Genomic DNA, 22,270 nt, shown 5'->3' on the forward strand with positions numbered 1-22,270 from the left:
CTCCAAATACAATAGTTTATTGCTGATTTGTGGTGACATGAACCTGCTTCCTGCTCAGCTATGCTTTATCTGCCATGATGAAACTTCCCTTTGAAAACATGAGCAGAAACAAACTCTTCCCTCCCACAAGTTGTTTCTTTTCAGGTGTTTTGTCCCAACAACGAGAAGCTAACTGCTACACATCCCTACTTACCAAGCACTTGAAACTGTTTTGGGATGGAGAAATTTAGGCTCTGTTATAAATGAGAATAACAATTGATCATCCTTAATCTGACAGTATAATTTTGTCATCACAAAGAGAAGATTTCTTCTGCCTAATCTCAGAAAGACAATGACTTAGGGCCCAACCTTGCTCAAAGTGACAATTGTACTGATTACACATGAAGATCATTGTGATGACATAAGAAGATCATGATGGCATGTGATCGTGACCACACAAGAGGGTCATAATGATTACTAAACAGGTGTGGCTTCATGTTAAACATTCTGTGAGCTTGTATTGAGGCCTTTATGTCTTCTTCATAGCACTTATTGTACAACAAATCTAGAGCTGGAGAGATGGCTCCATGGTTAAAAATGCTGGCTTGCAAAGCCTGATGGCCTGAGTACCCATGTAAAGCCAGATGCAGAAAGTGGCATATATATCTGGAGCTTATTTGTAGAGGCAAGAGGACCTGGCATATCCATGTTCAATCTCTCTCTCTGGTTGTAAATTTCATATATATATATATATAGATAGATAGATATAGATATAGATATAGATATATTATATATATAAAAATTTATATATATGTCTATGTCTATGTATGTATGTGTGTGTGTATATATATATATTATTCCTTTGTCTATGAATGGTTTCAATGTGCTCAGATTCCTCTACCATGAGAAACACTTTTCACTGTCAAGAAAAATCTTTGTAAAAAATATTGATTAGCTGATGTTCCATCCTTTCTGAAGACTGCCCTTTATTCAACCCCTGCCTTTCTCCCATTACTGGATCGATCCCTGGTGGTAGTCTTGTCATTAAAAGAAAAAAAGAATATCAGCCAACCACATCTTCCTTTCACCTCTCCAAAGGTATTTCTGTTGGTAGTTGAGAATTTTATTACAAGATACTGGTATCTGCACAGATTTATGTGCATGCATTTGAAAAATGAATGTATGTATATACATACATATGTGTATGCATTTGAAATATGAAGGCATATAGATATACATATACATAGACATAAACATACAGACATGTACAAAGGAAGCATGTCTCACCCAAAGCCCACGTGACATTCTGAACCTGTTGGTGACAGCACAGTCTATGACAGTAAGTGGGATGCTCCTCCTGTCCTGTGGGCAAGGACTGACCTCCAACCTCAACAGGGAGGAAGGTGAGTGTGATGTGTACTCATGAATCCGTATTCCAGTTTGAGGTGGAAAGCCCTTCATAGGAGATGGGCTCTGCCATCACTTGGCTGAAGACAGAATATTCATTTGCTTCCATTCATTGGCAGCACATATCACCCAAACTCCTTGTTCCTGCCAGGAAAAGCTCAGAACTCTGCTCCCGATGCTAACAGCTTACCAGAAATGATGCAATCAACATATTCCCTGATGGAGGTGCCTGCCATGTTGTCAATTTTATCTCTATACCAAGCCAGACCTTTAGAAAACTGTGGGCTCAGTATTATTGGATTAATTTATAGAACTGAAGTTTGCCACTAAGCGCTGATATACAGTAAGAGATCTTGACAATGCCTGTCCCTTTCAGACAATGGCACAAACAAAGTGTATTCACCCTGATGCACTCTCTTCTGGGGACCCTTAAGGGGATTAACTATAAGTTTATTTCACCTGAGGTTTTTAATTTTTCTTGTGCTTGTGTGTGTGTGTGTTGTATGCACATGTATGTATGCCCTTTTCACACCCCAAATATTTGCCTGCAGTGGGTGATGCTTGCCTGACATAGCTGGAGCCCAATATTGGGTGTACAGCTCCATCACTCTCCTGCCCCTTCTTTGTACGCAGGCACTTTTAATCACTCAGCCATTTCCACATCCCTCTTCCACCTATTATTTTTTTTTTAATTCTTTTTTGTTCATTTTTATTTATTTATTTGAGAATGCCAGAGAGAGAGAGAGAGAGAGATGCAGATAGGGAGAGATAGAGAGGATGGGCATGCCAGGGCCTCCAGCCACTGCAAACGAACTCCAGATACGTGAGCCCCCTTGTGCATCTGGCTAACATGGGTCCTGGGGACTCGAGCCTTGAATCTGGTCCTTGGCTTACAGGCAAGCGCTTAACCGCTAAGCCATCTCTCTAGCCCATTCCACCTATTCTTGTTTGAGCCATAGTCTCTTACTGATACCAGGGCTTGCTGTTTTGTGCAAGCCAGGGCAATTTCCTCGGTCTCTTTTCTCCCCTTTGCAGATGGGGCTAGCAGGCACACATGGTCACACCCAGCTGCTCATGTGCAATCTGAACATTCAAACTCTGGCAGGTTCTTCTGCTCCTCTCAGGCCCACATGATTGCGCAGGAAGCACACTTAACTAATAAGACATCTGCTCAGTTGTATATGCTTTTAAGTTAGCCTTTCGGTGAAATTAGGCAGAGAAGATAAACTTCAAAAAGAAATTAATGAGCACACGGCTAGGCTATGATGCATGCATTTGGTTACACATGAGCACAACATTTTCATTGGGGGGTCTGAAGAAAAACAATACATTTCCTCAAGTAGATGGAAGGAGACTTAGAATTATGGATGCCACATGCCCTGTGCCAACTTAGGGTTATAAAGTTACAAAGGATCCAATTTTGGGGGGGGGGGGTCTTCTGTTTTGGCAAAGATAGCATCTGATATCGTATACCTTCTCCGGGACCATCTGTATAATTCTTATCCTCCTCTAATCAGGCTCCTGCAAGCCAGACTGCTGGGCTGGTGCCACTCCATCCACCAGATAGCCTTGCCCTCCAGACTTCAGAGGTAGGCGGGAAAAGGGTGGAAGTACAGTCTCGGGAGTATACTGTCTTTTCTCTGTATCCACTCACAAGTGTGTCCTTAAGAGAAGTATTTAGCCTATAATAGACTGGAGGTTTACATCTCTGCAAATTCAAAAGTTCAAGTACTAAACCCCATTATGGAAGTTTTGAGAGGTGGGAGACCCCTGGAAGTGATTAGGTCATGACTGCGACCACCACCCATGGCATTAGTGCTCTTAAGAGATCCCAAGGGATGCCCTAGCTCAGTCTTCCACATGAAGACAGGAGAAGCTAGCCATTGGCAACCCAGAACAGGCCATCCTCAGAGTTCAGTGATGCTGGTCCCTAGAGCTCAGGCTTGCGTCCTCTATGACCATGAGAGCTAGATGTCAGTTGTTTCCATGTGACTCAGTCATCCCTGGCTAATATGAACTGTTGAACCTTACTCCTATTGCCCCAAGTGGCAGCAATGGGGAAAAACAACACCCCCACCACCACCGCCATGGCCCTCCCTTAACATCTGTCAATCTTTGGAAAAGCTGCAGTCACTTCTTCTAAGATCATTTTCTTGATGTCACCCAGGAAGTTGACCAGCCACCCTTGACCTGACCTCCCACGCTGCATGCTTCTGTTAGGGCACCTTGAGCTCATGCTCAGGCGGCTGGTACTGCCTGGCTTTCTCACTCAGTGGCATAAGCCATCATCAGCGAGAGGGGAGCAGTAAATATTTCATGATTAGTGCATCCTTTGGCTCACACTCTGATGAAATGAGAAAGGAAACTGAAAATTCTTCCATATCTGAGACACCAGAAAGAAAAAAGAAAAAGAAAACAGTCCTCCTATCTCATTCCCAAGCCTTGTCCTTGTCCTATTCTCTGTAAGGAGAAGGATCAATACAGCAGATCCTCTCATATCATCGATGTAGCCAGTGTCAAGATTTCTATCACACAGACCAGGAAACCAAGGCTCAGAGAAGTCAGACATGTGTCCTTGTATATAGGTGGGAAAAGCAAGAGGTGGAAATGGAGCCAAATCACTCATGGTATAGGTCCAGGGCCTTCCCAACAGATCATTTGTCCTTTGTTACACATAATCTCTTGGCAGGGTAGACAGTGCATCCATCTCCAGCACTTGGTGGCTACCTATTACAATTAGGAGGTTTTTTAATATTTTAATTTTTTGTTTATTTTATTAATTTATTTGAGAGTTACAGACCGAGAGAAAGAGGCAGAGAGAGAGAGAGAGAGAATGAATGGGCACACCAGGGCTTCCAGCCACTGCAAAAGAACTCCAGATGCGTATGCCCCCTTGTGCATCTGGCTAATGTGGGTCCTGGGGAATCCAGCCTCGAACTGGGGTCCTTAGGCTTCACAGGCAAGTGCTTAACCGCTACGCTATCTCTCCAGCCCACAATTAGGAGTTTTAACAAAGCAAAGGCCTTCATCTCAGGTCCAGCATTTTCTCCAAGTAGTTATTCCCCCCTGCTGTACCAGTGAGCAAAACATGAATCTAACTCTCCATTCCCCAGTAAGAAAACTTAAACAGTGATATTAATCAATTTTAAAATTCAGCCGACATTCTTTTTCCCTATGGAGGATTTACCTAAACTAAAGCTGGTTCATTAGAGCTCCACAAATACAGCATAATTAATTCAGGGCCCGTCATTCTACCTAGCAGGTGGAGTAGCAAACAGATATCCCCCACACACACACTTTTTTTTATAAACCTAACCACATTTTATGAGTTTAGAGAAAGGTAATAAACATGTCTTTAAAATGGATTTGATCATGCTGAAAGATGCTCTTAAACACAGTCACCAACAGCCACAGCGGCTCCTAACAGCAAGGTGAAATTCCCTAACCTTACAGTTCTCTGGAACTGCATCCACAGCAGGCAGCACTGCCCTGAGTGGCTCTTGCTCTCTGGATCTAGGGACATGGGCCTGGCAGTTACCTGAGGGGCCAGACGCTGCTACAGCATGCCGGTCAGACTGCACCCAGGCGCTGGGTGCAAAAGGAAAACCAACTGTGCTGGAAAGGCAGGTGGGTTTATAACTGTTCCACAACCCAGCCTCTGAAAGCATAACCACATCTGGCTCCACAAAAGCCTCACCAGATGGCGACATTAATACCAGCCCCATTATGCACATTTAGACATGAAAAACACCTGATCAAGGTCCTCAAAGGAAGAGACATGGGATAATGGCAGAATCAAGATCCGGAGCCGTCAACTCCATTCTCTTTCCTTCATACCTCTGTGGGGTCCCACGGGCTTCAAGAGGGACAACTAGCTTTCTTCTTGCTTATGCAAAGTGTCCCTCCCCCTCTAAAAGTATAAAGGTTCATTTATTTCCACTGGTTTTATTGAAGTTATGTTCATACCTCATTGGTTAAAAGTGTAACTTTAAAATAAGAGCATTATACTTTAACTGTTTCATTTTGCCTTTCTTTATGAGGAAAAAAATGCATAAAACTATGCTACCTGAACTCAGCTGTCATAGACATACGGGCCTTAGGTGCATTCATTTCAATGATGGGTAAACTGGAAGTAAGAAGAGTCATGTGACTTGCCCAAAGCTGGTCATTTTGACAATGACACTGTCATATTCCACCTTGGCTCTGTGAGATTCCACTCTCCATGCTCAGGGATTGAAGGAGGAGTCAGTCAGTGTGTGGGAAATGCTAAGAACAAATGTCCCAAGAGCAAAACTAAGAAACAACATAAGGGGCTGGAGAGATGGCTTAGCAGTTAAGGTACATGCCTGTGAAGCCTAAGAACCCTGGTTCAATTCTCCAGGTCTCACATAAGCCAGATGCACTGGTGGCACATGGGACTGGAGTTTGTTTGCAGTGGCAAGAGGCCCTGGTGGGCCCATTGTCTCTCCCTCTCCTTCTGTCTCAAATAAATAAACAACATAAATGCCTGTGAATGGGGAGGTAATTAGGTAAGCATGGCCATACTAATAGATACTATAACACAAATCAATCAGCTAGACTTACAACTATCTATACAGAGAATGAGAAAAAGTATGTTGAGGGAAATAAACAGGTTAGAGAAAGATATGTTGATTTCAACTTCAAAACATGCACAGGCTAACATGGCACAGGTACAGATGAAATGAGTGTATCAGTAAATGGGCAGCAAAGCAAACAAATGATCTGGCTGCTTTTGGGGAAAGGGAAATGGGTAAGAGGACCAAGAAAGGGCACCCACAGGAATCTGCCTCCATACAGCTGAGGGTTCACATCTCCAAAACAAGCTAGTAGGAAGAGCCAGCCAAAGACACAAGAGGCAAGAGGCAACTTTTTAACATGATGGGACTTCAAAGATGAAAGCCAGGGATCAAGTGGGAGCACCCCAGTATCTGAGTCAGTAGTTTTCCATTTCGTCCCTGCTAGTGCGCTACATTTAAAACACTTAAAAATTAATACTCCATTAAAAAAAAAAAAGAGGCAACAGCGATTTCACAGTTCAAATCAAGATACCGAAGCTATAGAGAGGGAGTGGTTGTTTTGTCTAGAGTGGGGCATGGGCATCTGGGACAGAGTTCAAGTGAGTGTTGAGCCTGCAGATCTGAGGTAGGAGTGGCACCTTCCTGAAGCTGTGTGGAGAGGAAGAAGAACAATGGTAAAGCTGACCCCTGCACATGTATGGCCCCTAGAAGGAAATTGTTAAGATGCATCACACCAACTTGACAGGCTTTGAAAATCGCCAGTTCCCAGTATCAAAACCGGTGAATGGATCCAAAAAAGAAAAAAAAAAAAAACAAAAATTAAGGTACTATGAATGCAAAGCAGAGGCCCTTAGAGGGAAAAGTTGAACTTCTCAGAATGTTGACAGAATAGATTATGGTCAGCATGCAAAGGCTTTCTTCTTTCTTTCCATTCAAACAACCAGCATAAGAGAAAGGGACCTTATTCTGGGCTTTACTTTTTCTATTGAAAATTTTAATGCATGAAGATACTGTAATTTCATCATAGTACTGTCCTATTACCCTGTTTGTCCCCCAGTTCCCTGGCCCTATTACACTTGAGCACCCTTCTCTGTCCAAGTAGTCTTTCTTTTATGTTGATGTCTCATTCTTTTCTTCCCCTTCCATCCTCACCATCAAAATGTTGATAGTCTCAGGATGTTGCAGGCCTTGTGACAATCATGACAACCCCTGTGAGCACAGGAATGCAGCAGTCACTTTGTTTCGGGAGGCCAGTGTCCCAAAGTACTCCTTCCCACCCTGTGACTCTTGTATTCTTTGTCCCTCCTCTTCCATAATGTTCTCTAAGCCTCCTAAGGCATGAGAGAGGTGTCTTGCTCAACGTTTAGCTCCCAACACCCTTTTATTTTCAGCTTTGTTGAATTTTGAGTCTCCTCAGTGTCTACCTCCATCTCCATGAGAAGCTTCTCTGGCTAGCCATGGGGGCAGCACACATATTCTTTTTATTTTTATTTGTTTTTAGTTTTCTAAGGTAGGGGTCTCATACTAGCCCAGGCTGACCTGGAATTCACTACATAGGCTCATGGTGGCCTCGAATTCAAGGCAATCCTCCTACTTCTGCTTCCCGAGTTCTGGGATTAAAGGCGTGTGCCACCACACCCGGCTTCATGTTTTTTAGGTTACTTCTTCTATAATACTCTGTAGATCTGTTTCAACAGGCTTTGATTCTCCTCTGAAGATGCCCTAAATCTGCCAAGAGTGAGCTACTGCTGGGCAAGAATGACTGGGACTCACCATGGAAGGAATAGCATCATCCTCAAAGCCAATGACAGTGGGGGAGGGGGTCTCTAGCATCCATGCATTCTTGAAGCTCCACACACAATCTCTGGAGCCACAACTCCTAACGTGTGGAATGTCAAACCCATATAAACCAATGAATTCTTCCCAAGTGGGCCCTGGCTATGGCAGAGAATCTAAACTCATTCGTGTTCCATCACTTGGGGCTGGTTATCTCCCCACAAATAGAATTTCACCCTAAAGCAACAGAGTGAGTACATGCGTATATTCCCTTTGCAACTCCAAACTCAATAGCAACAACAACAACATAAAAACCTGTTATCCATCAAAAATATTGCCATCCATCTGCAGGATTTTCTTTTTATACATGCTTAGAAATGTGTTTTAATCATTTTCAACCCATTATACTTTCTCAACTCCTTCTCATGCCTAGTGATCACCTTCCTCGTCGAACTTGTTTCTCTTCTACTCTTTAGCATTTTCTTTTGGTGATACATTTGTTTACATAAGCATGGGCAACATATTAGTGGCTATATCACTGAAGAAAATGTCTTCTTTTTCCCCAGCAACCATTAGCTGCCAAGGAGGGGTGGGACCTCCTGGTCTCCTCCCCCACCCATGAGTAAATGTTGAGGGGCTCTATCTTATGCAGGTCTTCTGCAGGGAATCACCAATGCTGTGATACACAGAGATGCTCCAAGAAGCCACAGGGTATTAAATGAAAACCCTAGTGCCAGGTATGGGATATCTCCCTGTGAGTTTTGGTCAGAAAGATAAATCCCTGAGGAATCCAAAGTAACGCAAGCTGCTGCCACCATTCCTGGTTGCCCATCAGAACTAGACGGTAAGACCCTCCTGCTGAAGAGAAGCTTCCTCCATGCTGGCTAGCCTTCACTTTGCTGGAAAGTGCTACCCAGGCTACTGGGAGAGAAAAACCCTCCACAGCCTTACTAAGCTGTGGGCACTCCATGCTACAACCAACCTTCCGGAAATGATGCGCCCACTGGTACAGTAGTGGCATGACTGTTAGTGGCATAACTATTGTCTGAATATATTTGAGTCCTGTTACACATGACATAACTAATGCCTGGTACTGTAAACCTCCTGGCTACGGAGGTCACAGGAACTAGCGGAGAAGTTACTCCTGTTGTTTTAGTAAACGTGACTGTTGTAGATGCCTGTAAATTAGCTCTGGTAGAGAAGCCTCTTTCTTCGGGGGCAGTGGTTAATCCAGAGACTCACCACTGGTCAAGGTAATGAGAATATGTGATGAGTATTGGATGTATTGATTGCTATGCCCTAAGTGGGACATCGATGCTACCCCTTCCAAGGCTCAGGGAATATGACAGAAGAGGGGTCGAAAGAATGAAAGGACAATGGGAGGAGTACTATGGAATGCTATCTTCTGGACAATGGTATGACTGCTGTGCTCATGAACTCACAGATTTCTTTTCCAGAAGGACTGCTGTAGAGCCTTGAAATGACTTGGTAGAATCCACTGCATAGCTTATTCACCTCCACTCCGTGAAGCTCCAGAGCAATACATTAAAAAAAAAAAATAGGTTTGAGGGGGCTGGAGAGATGGCTTAGTGATTAAGGTGCTTGCCTGCCAAGCCTGAGGACTGAAGTTTGACTCTCCAGCTTCCACATAAGCCAGATGCACAGTGACACAGGGCGCAAAGGGGCGCGTACGTGCATCTGGAGCTAGACTGCAGTGGCTGAAGGCTACTCTCTATCATTCTTGCATTTAAAAACAGGCAGTCCATTGGGCTTGCCTCAAACAAGAAGTAAAGCAAAATAGTATTGTTCCGCCATAAATTATATATGCCTTTCCCCTCTGGATTTTTTGGCTATTCATCCTCATCAAGCCAGGTTCTCAGGTAGAAAACAAAAGTGGAGCATCTTTGTCACTGCCTCCAGGTGACAGTCACCAGCGAAGTAAGTGAAGTAGCACTGAGGAGCTGGCTTCAGACTAAAGGTACAGGATGCACAAGGCCAAGTTGAAGGTGGCCATAGGCATGTCACAAGTCTGTCCATGCAACAGCATATGGTTTACTCATTACCCTCTCTTGTTCCTACATAGTAGGTAGGGTTTATACCTGCTTCCCATCCCATCAGCCCACACTCACACACATCGCACACCTGTATGATGGGGGTACATATGTTCCAAGACTGGTTACTGGGGGTGATCTGCAAGTGTACTTTTCCTTAGTGCTGTCCCTATTGTCAACATCAAGCATTTGAGAGTTTTTTAATTGAGTAAGTGAGTGAGTGAATGAATGAATGAACACACGCATTAAAAGCCTAAATTTCTTCTATTCCAGTATAGAGATCTGGGATGCATCACCTTTGTGACCCACCCAGTGGAGGGCAGGATAGTGTCCACTGAGCCCTGAGGTTCAGCCCCGTGACTCAGGGCCAGCAGAAGGAATCAAGAGGAGAACAAAGGAAAACGTGGGTAGGAAGGGAGGGGAGCCACAGGGAGGAGTAGCTGAAAGGATGGGGAGGTATGAAAAGGAGCAGCTCCTTGTTGAAACAGCCCTGCTGAGCACTGGCTGAATACCACGGTTACTAACTCACCCTCCCTTCCCCATGCTAGTCCTTGGAGTTCTGGGGCTTTTCTAGAGAGGAAGGCTGTGAATCAGCGAAGGTGAGCCACTTGCCTAGATCCACAGTCTGGAACTTACAATTAAGACCCCAGACGACACGCATGGCAAGAGGTGTGCTCCACAGAACACACCGCCTGCTCTGGTCACGGGAAGTGTGGAATGAAAAGTAATGACAACAGGGGCCCCAAGACAAGTGGGAACAGGGTAGGTTAAAGACATCTTTCTGAACGATTTATTGGGGCTTTTCAATGTGCAAGGAACGCTGTGAATCCCCAAGCGATGCCCAATGACCACAGGGAATATGTCTCCTACATTTATCTGCCCAGTGATTTTCCTTTTATAATAGATAAGTTTTAGTGTATAAAATCATGGATTTCATTATGGCATTTGCATACATGGGTATCATTATGGGTTGCTTAAATTTATCCCCAATTATCCTCTAATCTACCTCTCATGGGTCCCCTTCCTTCTCCAAAATAGCCCCTACTGCTTTCATGGCATGTATAAATATATATTCCACATGTGAGAAAAAACATGCCCTATATGCCTGTCTCAGTGTGGTAGCCGTTTTTCGTTCCGGTAGGCATGTGCAGAGCCAGATCCCATGTGGAGGAACAGTAGCCTCTGTATTCTCAGGTGGCTCTGGTGGTGGAGGGGAGAGCTGGTTCATGGGGCGCTGCACAGCTCTTTCTTCATAATTGAAAGGACAGAGAGGCCATGTGTTTCTGAAGCCTAAGGAAACATATAAGTGCCTGGAAGCTCAGGATATTGACATGGCTCACAAAAAAAAAAAAAAATCACTCACAAAACTAGTAAGTCCCTTCCCCAAGGTTACATAACTAATAACTGCTGGGAGAGAACACTCTCCAATGGAGCTCTCTGCACACTGAGCAGCAAGATCTACGGAGTCATCATCTGGGGGAATGGGCCTTTGTGGGGATGGGACTTTGAGGGTATGTGCCTGCCCAATACCCACTTGTGCTCCTGCAAGTAGCCCTTCGCCCATGCTCTTCTGAGTAAGCTCAATAACCTCACTGGTTCACCACACAAACATTCAGTGGAAGCATTTCTTTGTTCTGCCTTTGGGTGTCCCATTTCAAGTGAAGGGGTATTTGTTCATGTCTCCCTAGGAGAACTCACACAGCCCATGGAGAAATCAGCGGAAGCAACTGACAACAGCCTCAACAGCCTCCCACAGAGTTCTGCCCATGGTCTTCATGTCTCCTACCTGTGGGAGATGGAAACCTGTCTGTCGCTGCTCCCACATTCCCTCCACCCTTCATGACTTCTTCCCAGTGCTCTCTGGAGAGCCTCTGTCTTTGTGTGCTTTCTCAAAGGAAATCTCTCACCTGAGTTAATAATTACTCCCTTCAATTCTGAACCTTCTGTCCTTCTGCAAGATTTGGCATGAAATCATTACAAGAGGAAAAAAATTTTTTTAAAAAGATCTCTTTCTTCACCCTCACCTCAGAAAGAATTCCTCCCGAGAAGCTCAGATTGAAGGGCTATTATCTTCCTCTAGGGAACATTCATGACTTCCTTAAAGAGATGGGAAAGGCATTCTAGGTCTGGGTCCTTGAAGACCACAAGGTCAGCATTCTTTTCCTCACTGCTTTGGCATCCATAACATAATGCTGAGTGCCTGCCCTACAACACCCTCTTGTTGAGAGCTGAGTATCTTTTTTTTTTTTAAATTTTTTTGTTCATTTATTCATTTGAGGGTGACAGAGAAAAAGAGAGACAGAGGGAGAGAGAAAGAGAGAGATTGAGAATGGGCACATCAGGGCTTCCAGCCACTGCAAACGAACTCCAGATGCGTGCATCCCCTTGTGCATCTGGCTAACATGGGTCCTGGGGAACCAAGCCTCGAACCGGGGTCCTTAGGCTTCACAGGCAAGCACTTAACCACTAAGCCATCTCTCCAGACCGCTGAGTATCTTTAAGCAGGATGCAATGGCAGCTCAGTAATTTTTTACCAGGTCACTGTGATCCCTTCACTGTTCATACGTACACACAAGACCATTGGCAGCTCCAAGGCATTTTGGCAATCATGCCACAGAGCCAGATTGATATGTCTGCCCTCATATCAGCCAATGCCTGGAGCTCTTAGGCCATGACTGATGTTGTAAGAGGAACAACCTGAGTCAAATGTGAGTGACATCATTTACAAGCACGTCTAGGGCTCCTATCATCAAACAAAATCCTCTCAAATGTCACCTAGCTTGTCACCCCCCTGATCAAGCACTTTATATGGCTTCCCACTACTCTGAATACAAATTCCAAAGCTAGTAGGTTGGCACAGGATGCCCTGTACAACCCACAGAAAGACTTCTGACTACACCATGCTGGTCTTCCCCAAGATGGCTTTTCTTCCCCATTCCCTGCCTTCTTTCTCCTGCCCAGTCCATCTCACCTCTGTTGTGAACTCTTCTGTAGCAGTCCAGCCTGCATTTGTTGCCAATAACTCTGAATGTGATTCCTAACAAGTTGTTTTGGTGCAATGTGAACATTTTCTTCAACCCGCACCTTTGCTCTTTCTCAGTTTAGGAGGGGACGTGTTACCCCTTTTCTGATGACTCCCAGTGGAATCCGGCAACTCCTACTTTCTGGAAGATGAAATGTCCCACATTGTCAGTACCTGTGGTCTCCATTGTACACCACACACTGCTAGAGTAACCACACATTTTTATGGGGCACTATATGGTGTAATCAATGTCATCTGTTGGGACTGATATTCTAAGTGAAGGCTGTTTTCAGCTCTGATGTTCTTCCCAACTCTGCACATAATAGTCCCTGCACAGGCCGTAAGTGGGGCTACTCAGTTTATGACCTCAATTGTATCCCCTGAAGTCATGAGCTTTTATGGAAGGATTCATTTAAACAGACCCAGTTTTAAAGCCTGCCAAGCTAGAAAAAGAGAGAAGGGCAGGGCATTGCTCAATATAGTTGCCGGCACCCCCAAGAGAGCAAAAATTTTTGTAGCTAAGCAGATTTAAATATCATGTTCTTTCTGGGGAGTCAAAGTTCTTGTGTAATCATCAAACCAAGGGAAGTAATCATTTAAATCCCCAAATGGCAAATGATGCCCTCCTTTATGCATTTTGCTCTGATGTATGTTAGTAAAGATCACAAGGTTTTCCCTCAATTGTTTTTGTATTTGTTTATAAGTCCCGGGCAAGAGTAAATGTGATGGTTACTGAATCCTGTAGGACGAGAACTCATTTTTGGTTCTTAACATCAAATATTAGCTCGGGGTAACTCTCAGGTGAGCCGCAGTCATAATCAAGAGACCATCACGGATGTCTGCAGAAAAGCTAGAGCATCATACATCAGCAGGGAATTTGCCACTCTGTGTCCATAAATATTCTTCCTGAATGAAGGTCTGTCCTTTTAAAGATGTCTCAAAAGTTCGATCATGTTTACGGGGAACACTTAACCTAAAGGACTAACACCTTCATGAGTGTTCATGTGAATTCTGGTGACAATTTAGTCACTGTTAAAAATGTTAAAGAATAAGGCACTTGATGGTGACCAGCTGGGTGCCTAAAAACTCACAATGCTGAGAAGTTCCAGTGGTGTGTTCAGCACTAAGGGAGACATCTTTATCCCAACCTCCAAGGCTCAGGGACCACTGGGGAAGAGGTGGCTGAAAGAATTGAAGAGTCAAAGGATAGGGAGGAGGGAGAGTGGATTGCAATATTCTTTCCAAGACACAAAGTGTCTGTGGCATTCATGACTTCACAGTGGCTGGCACCCCCTACATAAGAGCTGCATAACAGGAGGGAAAATAAGCACATCAATGTAGAAGAGAGACTAGTTGTAAAGAAGACAGGACTCAGTGGAGGGAAGATACAGGAGGGGGCAGAGGGAATGTAGTGGGAGGAGATTATTGTCATGGCATATAGTCTCTACGTATGGAGGTTGTCAATGAAAAGTTAAAAGCAGAGAACCAGACTCAGGGCGCACACTGAGAGGCAACCATGTGAAGACACAGTGAATGTATGGCCATCAGCAAGTCGAGGAGAGGCCTGGGAAGCAACTATCCTCATGGCACCCTACTCTTGTGATTAACTCCCTCTTGAATGGAGAGGGAATAAAATGATTGCTGTTTAACTAAAACATGAATAAGGCCCTGCAAAGCTTAGTCTTGGATAGCCCAGGCAGAGCCTCCTAAGAAAAGCCATCGGCACACACGCACAAGCAGAACTGCCACCCTCCACCCTGCCGTTCCCAAGCTTCTTTGCCCGCACTGGCATCGTAGCCATGAACACATCCCACCAACATCAGAAATGCTCTCTCTTCCTGATCTTCACTCTGAGTCACTCCAACCGTTCTTTTGCTCTCTGCTTGGGATTTGGTTTGGTGCTTCTGGTCACAGTGGAAGCTTAGATGTTTGGAGATAAACTGTTGTGATAGGGATAGAGTGAGGTAGACCCCATTTTGTAGGCACCTAGTCAGGATGAGGCCGCACAAGAATGAGCAGACATCTGTATGGCCTGGAAGTCAATGAGCACAGTGACTTCATAGTAAGTCTAGGGAAATAAAATCCAAAAAGCCTTGACTTCCAAGAGGTCAAAAGCCCTGACTTGTGCTGACTTGCCAGGATATCAGCTGACCCACACATACCAAGTAACCAATCCTGTCTACCTTGTCAGCCTATCAAAAGCCCCCAATCCATTCCAAGTAACCAATCCAATCCACTCCAACTTGGTGCTTCATTTAGATCACCAAGGGTAAAAAGAAGAAAAAGAAGAAAAAAAAGCACCTGATCCAAGTCACTAGCAGGCTACCCACTCAGGACTCTTCCCTGTTCTGGAGATCTTCTCACTCACTCCTACTCTGTGCTTCACACACCTTTTCTTTTCTAGCAAACCCCCGTTTAACTAGCCCTTCTTCCACGTCTGCATCTGTCATTCTTGAAGGTCATAGCACAAGGGACTCAGAGCCGCTGGCTTGGAGGACATCCAGGAACCATTGAATGTCCGGCATCCAGCACCCTAACCTCCAAGCTAAGCCTATCCAGAGCCAAGAAAGTCTCCCACCGCTTTCATAACCTCTAACAAGTAGATGAAGGCATGCGCGCGTGTATCAGTGAACAAAATGTTGTGCTACTTTAAGACTTTAGATGAATTTCATGCACATGGGGAAATCTCGATACCTGCTTTGCTGATAAGAAAAACCAGAGCCCAGAGGAGGTAACTCACTAAAGTGACAATGTAGACTGCACAAAGGGGCCCCTCTACCACATTTTGTGGGGCCCCTCTACCACATTACATATCAGTGCCTCCGTTCAGGGTGCCCATCATAAGCACATAGAGAATTCAGGCCACAGATAAGAACTGTTTCTCTGTGCCACATGCCACGTGACGACTCTCTTCTGAGTTTCAGCCTTAATTGCATATCCATACTTGGAATACAGTCTACCATTGTTTTCAGCAGTGGGTGTGTGTACCAAGAGCAGCCAGCCATGGAATAACTGAAATATGGATTTGATTCATCAAATGACTCACACAAGGCCATGGCTAGCAATTTACAGCAGTCACGATGAAACATTCTCTCCTTGCTTGGGTAGAATCAAAGAGCCCTCTGTTGCCAAGGCATGAGCCCCAGCAGCCAGTGGCCCGGCAGCCCTCAAGCAAGCTTCTATGTACTACAGAGGAGGCATTGGACAAATGACGTCAGGTGCTCTCTGATACCTTTCAGTAGTCCTCTTTTACGAGAGGCTCATTGAATTGTGGTCCATTTCTAGACACACTATTACCTGTGAATGAAAGTGCAGGGGATAGCCCCCAAATTTACCAAGTAAGCCCCTATAATCATTTCATTACTCTTTCTTTTTTAAAATTACTTTCCCTTATTTCTTTTCAATTTTTTTTTTTCCCTAGCCATATGGCTTTTTCATAATCTATAGCTTTAGTTCTCTCTCCCCTTCCTCTTCTCTCTCTTCTCCTCCTATCCACATTTAAACCTTTCTACCTCCAGTATTCTTCTCGTCTACCTTCACATCACAGGTGTTCTACCATACTCTCCCCTTCTGACCTCATGTCCCATTTCCAGCTTTCTGGTTGGTGCTGTCTCTCACTCCAGTTTATGTACACATTAGAAATTCAAAGCTAGGGTCTGCACATGAGAGAGAACATGTGCCATTTGTCTTTCTGGGCTTGGGTTACCTCACTCAGTATAATGCTTTTCAGAACCATCCATCTTTCTGCAAATTTCATAATTTTGTTTTCCTTTACAGCTGAATAAAAGTTCATTGTGTAAATGTATCACAGCTTTATAATCTACCCATCAGTTTATGGGTATCTGGGCTGACTCTATTTCCTAGCTATTGTGAATCGAGTAGCAATAAACATAAATGAGCAAGTATCTCTGTAGTAGAGTTCCTAGGGTGAATTCTCTGGAGTCACATTAATGGGTCAGGTAGTTCTAGTTTTGGCTTTTCAAGAAACCTCCACATGGATTTCCATAATGGTTATACCAGTTTGTACTCCCATCAACAGTGAGTGCTTTTTTTAAAAAAAAAGAAAACCAACCAATAATTGTATTAATCAATTCAAATTTAAAAATTGTTTAAATTTGTCCTAGATAGAGCCTCACACAAATACCCAATTTGATAAAACAATTTCTACCCTCCCTCTCAATTCGGTCCCCAAAGGCAATCAAATAAGACAGCTTGCCAGCCTGTGTGAGAGCATTAACCCAGCATGTAGGAAGACAGCATGAGACGGCATATTTCCCATGGTGCATATGGTGGGAAACGTTGCCTCCTTTACCTTGGTCAAAGGGCTTGTTGGGATTCCAGTTTCTGAAATAATCATCCTACAAAAGAAAAACATCAACAACAAAGGTCAAATTTCAGACATTGGCTAACAGAACTGTGTAAAAATTGCTTTCCCCCCCATTTCCCAAAGCACAAAGGAAAACACTCACAGCTTACAAATCTTTCCCCAAACAGACATTAACATGCAATCAAAAATACCAATTTACTTTTCAAACTCTTGTCTTTAAAAATGTGTGGATTAAACACTGGGGCTAATAAAGACATTTCAGTCCGATATAGTAACAGCATTACTCGTCTTGGTTTGACATATAAACCCAGACTCTGCCTAAATGTGAGGTCTGCTTGCTATCAATTATACTGTAGGTGATGCCTGGCTGCCTCTCACTTAAGATTAAGCCTCTGTGTTTGTAACAGCAGATAATTTAACTGTCAACATTTCTTTTACATGGAGACATGTGTCTTGTGGTGTGCAGTTTCAGTTTCCCAACACTTATAAAATCTAAAGATGGAGGCCATTGAAATGTTAGAATGAACCATGGAGGTGTATATATCTTAACAGCATTTGTTCTGGACATGGAAGGATGGATAAGTAAAGATGTTTCTAGTCCATTCATAACCGTCCCTCTCTCTCACATGTTTAGTGCATCCATCTATGTTCTTGGACTGAGTGCGAGACTAAGTCACTTACTTCCTCAGGGTTATATTAACCGCTTTCCTACTTCTAACAACCCTCTCTTTCCTAACACCCACTCTCCTCTCACTCAGCACCCCTGCTCTGCACTCATTAGCCCCCCCCATCCTTGGCACCAGCCCCCAAACCTGTGGTCAATGAACCGAGCCATCTGCCACTTGTGAGAGGCCTCACTCCTGCATGTCACCCCCAAGCCATCTTGAGGACATTCAACCCCGTTTGACTGATAGCCAGTTTATTTGATCCGTGTCATAGATTCCTTCAAAAAGCTGTCCAAAATGAGTCCCTGATTTCTCCTTGAGAGAAGCTCATTTATGTCAAAGCGTACAATGAGTGTAAACTACTGTCCATTCTGTCTCCTGCTGCCATTTATCTCTTCCACAATCTACTGTGGATTTCACTGGCCTCGTCATTCAATTACCTGGCTTTATTACATCCTTGTTGAGTTCACCTAAGCCCTTAAATAGGTCTTAAGAAACTGGATTTAGAGTAAAATCAGAACATATTGCTTCATGGCCAGTGATTCCACTTTCCAGAGCATGAATAAACATGAACAGGTTCCTCTGGATCCCAAGCATTCAGCACTGAGCTATTTTTTTTTTAACTACAAGGAAATGGCCCACTTTGTTCTAGCTTACTTTTATGGCATACCTGGCCTGCTCATTTAACTGGATAGGGAGTCTTTGAGAGCTGTATCATCAGCTATCACTGAGAAAGTCTGAAACAATCTCTCTGCAGTATCTCCCTCTTTTTGTTTTAAGTGCAACCTGAATTTGGGGAAAGGGGGTTCATGCCTTCTAAAACTTGACAGTTGGTACGAAATGATCTTAAGGTGAGGTATAGTTGGGCAATAGATAGGAGTTTTAACACATTTTTTCAGCCTGATGGTTGATATTCTCATAGCCTTACACAACCCTATTACTAGTAGATTGTGCTATTCACAAGGGCAGGAGAAGAGAGAACCCCGGATGAACTCTTTCTCAGCAACAGAGGATGAAGGTAACCAACCATCCACACTGTGGTTCACTGATGGAAGATCCTCATGCAGAGAGGACAGCATCAGGTCCAAGGGCAAAGAGAAATCTTTGGATTTTTTAAAAAATTTTTACTAGAACATGGAAGCCATTGGAAGCTCAGGGTATGTGTCCAACAAAGGAAGGCTGGAGCCTAAGACAAGTTCCTTTACTTTAATTTCACATGGCACATTCTCTTTGATGTTAAAGCAAAGCATGCACTAATCTCAAGAACAGACTAGCCCTCGTGATTTCAACATCCTGCAGGACTTGTATGGAATGTGAAACATTTGTCTGGACCTTGTCATTTTGCAGGTTAACTATAATTGCCATTTTTACATAGTTCTTTTTTGGGGGGGAACACAGCTTAAATATTAAGCTTTTAAAAGCGGCTTTCTGCCTCGTGGTATTGAAACTCACTGCAAATGTAATACTACTACCTAATTACTGCAAAATGTAAAAGCATACCTTGAATGAAAACTCATTATGCATAATAAGCCCTTCAAACAGGTTCTTGCCAAGTAAGGCCAAGCAGGGAAGGAAAATTATTCCTTGTGTCTGACTACTTTGGCCCTGCCTCAGGAAAATATAACTCCAAGGCACAAGTCAGGAATGAATACAAACCTTGGGTGTCATGGCTTTTGTTACAGCAGGTGGCAACCTCTCCCATGTCCAGAGGCTAAGATCATGAAGACCAAGTACCATATGTACCAGAGCACGTGTGGGTGCAATGGACAGGCATGGGGAGGGGCCTTCTGCACTCACTGCTGCTGCCAGGGCATGCACGGTCATTCTCGCACACCTTCCAGCCACACAGGCTGAGGCTGCTTCTATTAATTCACTCTGCCTCCGAGAGAAACTCTGGTCAGGCAGCAGCTGAAATGTGCAAAAATCCAAAGATAAAGGAACGCTACTTTTAGAGCTTTACCTGCGAACTTGCTCATCCATCAGACTCACATAGTCTACAAACTTTGAGAAGTGTCCATGGTCCTGAACCATCACTTGACCAATACTGAGGCTGGTCACTTCTACAGGGGTCTGAAACCCAGGTGGTACCAGTCAGGCTTTTCGTTAGTCTTATTTTCTATCTAAATATAAGCATATTGGAAAATATGCGGTGCTGTTATCTCTCTGTGTTCTCAGTCTGGGAGGCCGTGTATCTATCCCTACACCATCCCAGTGCTTCCCATGCTGTAAGCCTCTTTGAGGTTTTTAACTGAAAGTCCCTAAAAAGGAGTTGGATAAGTGTCACTTGTGGAATCATGTCCTGCTCCATTGCTTTTCTGCTCATTCTTAATTGAGCCAAAGTCTTTCACTAACCATGGAGCTTGTCCTCTGTTTGCAAGCTCCGGTGGTTCTCAGGTCTCTGCTCCTGTACAGGAGTAGGGTGATAGATGTGAGTGGCCACACCCAGGTGTTTGATGTAGGTTCTGGATATTCCAACTTGGGTAGACTAGGACCCTCATGCTTGTGCAGGAAGAGCATTTTAACTCCTGAGCCATCTCTCCAGGCCTTGACTGACAATTTTGCCACCTAGTGATAAAGTTTAAAATGACTTGCAAGGATCTAGTATTAGCAGATTTTTAAAAATGAAACCCTGGACGGGAGAGATGGTTTAGTGGTTAAGGCGCTTGCCTACAAAAGCCAAAGGACCTCTCTCTGTTTGATTCCCCAGGACCCACGTCAGTCAGATGCACAAGGTAGTGCAAGCATCTGGAGTTCTTTGGCAGTGGCTGGAAGCCCTGGTGCACCCATTCTCTCTCTCTCTCTCCCTCTCTCAAATAAATAAATAAAAAGAAAAAAATTAAAAATTAAATCATAACTAGAAAGTTGTACATGTAAACATGGGTATTAAATTCACAAACTTGCATGACCCAGGCTGAATGATGAAGGACAAAATTGTTTTTCCAGGTGGTTCATTTTATGACTGCCCTGCAGTGTGTAATGATGTCAGGCCTTTCTTAGATAGGGGAGCTGACCATCTTGCTCTATATTCCAGTCAGTTCTTACAGGGAGAGGCTGATTCGATTTCCCAAGTGGCACTTACTCTGACTCCTTTTTAGGGACTTTCAGTTAAAAACCTCAAAGAGCCTATCAATTTAAATAGAGGATTGATCATACTGATGGATGTCTGAAGTCACGAAGTAGTGCAAGGGCAGCAATGAATAATCTCAAAAATCAGCATATCAATTGCAGGAAGAAAGTGTGGGATGGTTACACGTCCAGGATGAGGAAGAGGATGGCTGCTGCACGTAGCAAAGGAACAATGAGAGACTGGTAGAGCCATGGCTATAATGATTTTATCCTTTACACCTGACCATCATAGATGAAAATCTCATCATTTCTCCATTCATCTCGCTAACTAAACATCACCATCAATAGCATAGGATGCTGTGAAATCATTGCTTTACAGTAGCCAGTGCAAAGGAATTGATGCTGTGTTTTCAACTGTATTAGAGATATTCTATTCTGACCAGCACCTATAGGAAATAATCCATTTATTTATATATGTATAGTGTATGGATATGCATATGAAAAAGATATCAATATATTTTAATAGTTAATATTAACATATATGATGATATGCACACATAAACACACAGTCAGCTATTTGAACTTAAAGGGCCCATTCTGCAGATTTAACAGAGGATCAAAAACACTTTTTTAAAAAGTTGATTCTGCACTAAATATGTGGATGTTTTTCTTGTGATTCCAAAAACAATGCAATGTGGTAATTATTGGCACAGCCTTTGGGATGCATTAGTTACTATGTGTAACCTTGAGGTGATTTAAAGTATATGGGAGGATATTGTCAGCTCTATGCAAACATTATATCACCAGGTATGAAGGGCTTGAACATCCCAGGGGATTGAGCATGCACAGCTTTTAGTATACTCAGGGATTTTAGAACCAGTCCTCCACAGATATTAAAGGATGACTGTCTATACTAGAGTGTTGCACACCATAATACATCTTCCAGAGAAACCTTTGAGTCTGCCTGGCACAAAACAATGCCAAAACATTCCCACAATAATCTGGATGATAATGTCCCTTCACCATGGATGGGTATAATCAATGATAACATGGCTCCAGCCCATTTTTAATGGCAAAATAGTTTCTTCCCCTGTGCCATGGCCTCCTAATGGCTGACAAAATTAGTTCAAATATTCTCCAGTTGTTTCCCTTTCAAGCTGCAAAGAATGTGAATGTCAAGCCGGGCATGATGGCTCATGCCTGTCATCTCCACACTTGGGATGCTGAGGTAAGAGGATCACACTGAGTTCAAGATCAGCCTGGGCTACCGAGTGAATTTCAGATCAGTCTGGGCTAGAGTGAGACCCTGCCTCATAAAATAAAATGCCAAAGAGGAGAGGTAGGGGCAGAACCAAAGAGAAGCCAGTCTAGAAACCCAACTTCTATTGAATATGAAAATGAGGTATGATTTATTATATACTACAGCTTCAGATGCCACA

The 22,270-nt window shown here is 43.6% G+C and overlaps 1 protein-coding gene across 3 annotated transcripts in view; it reads right to left on the reverse strand.

Moving 5' to 3' along the window:
• Positions 1-22,270, reverse strand: part of Spock1 (SPARC (osteonectin), cwcv and kazal like domains proteoglycan 1) — a 534,501-nt gene that overhangs the window by 290,447 nt on the left and 221,784 nt on the right. For all 3 annotated transcript variants that reach the window (XM_045153029.1, XM_045153030.1, XM_004665088.2), the window contains one exon: positions 17,086-17,131. In XM_045153029.1, the coding sequence (XP_045008964.1) occupies positions 17,086-17,131 (46 nt within the window). The remainder of the gene's footprint in view (positions 1-17,085; positions 17,132-22,270) is intronic.

Source organism: Jaculus jaculus, chromosome 6 (genome assembly GCF_020740685.1).
Source record: "Jaculus jaculus isolate mJacJac1 chromosome 6, mJacJac1.mat.Y.cur, whole genome shotgun sequence".
Taxonomy (NCBI): Eukaryota; Metazoa; Chordata; class Mammalia; order Rodentia; family Dipodidae; genus Jaculus; species Jaculus jaculus.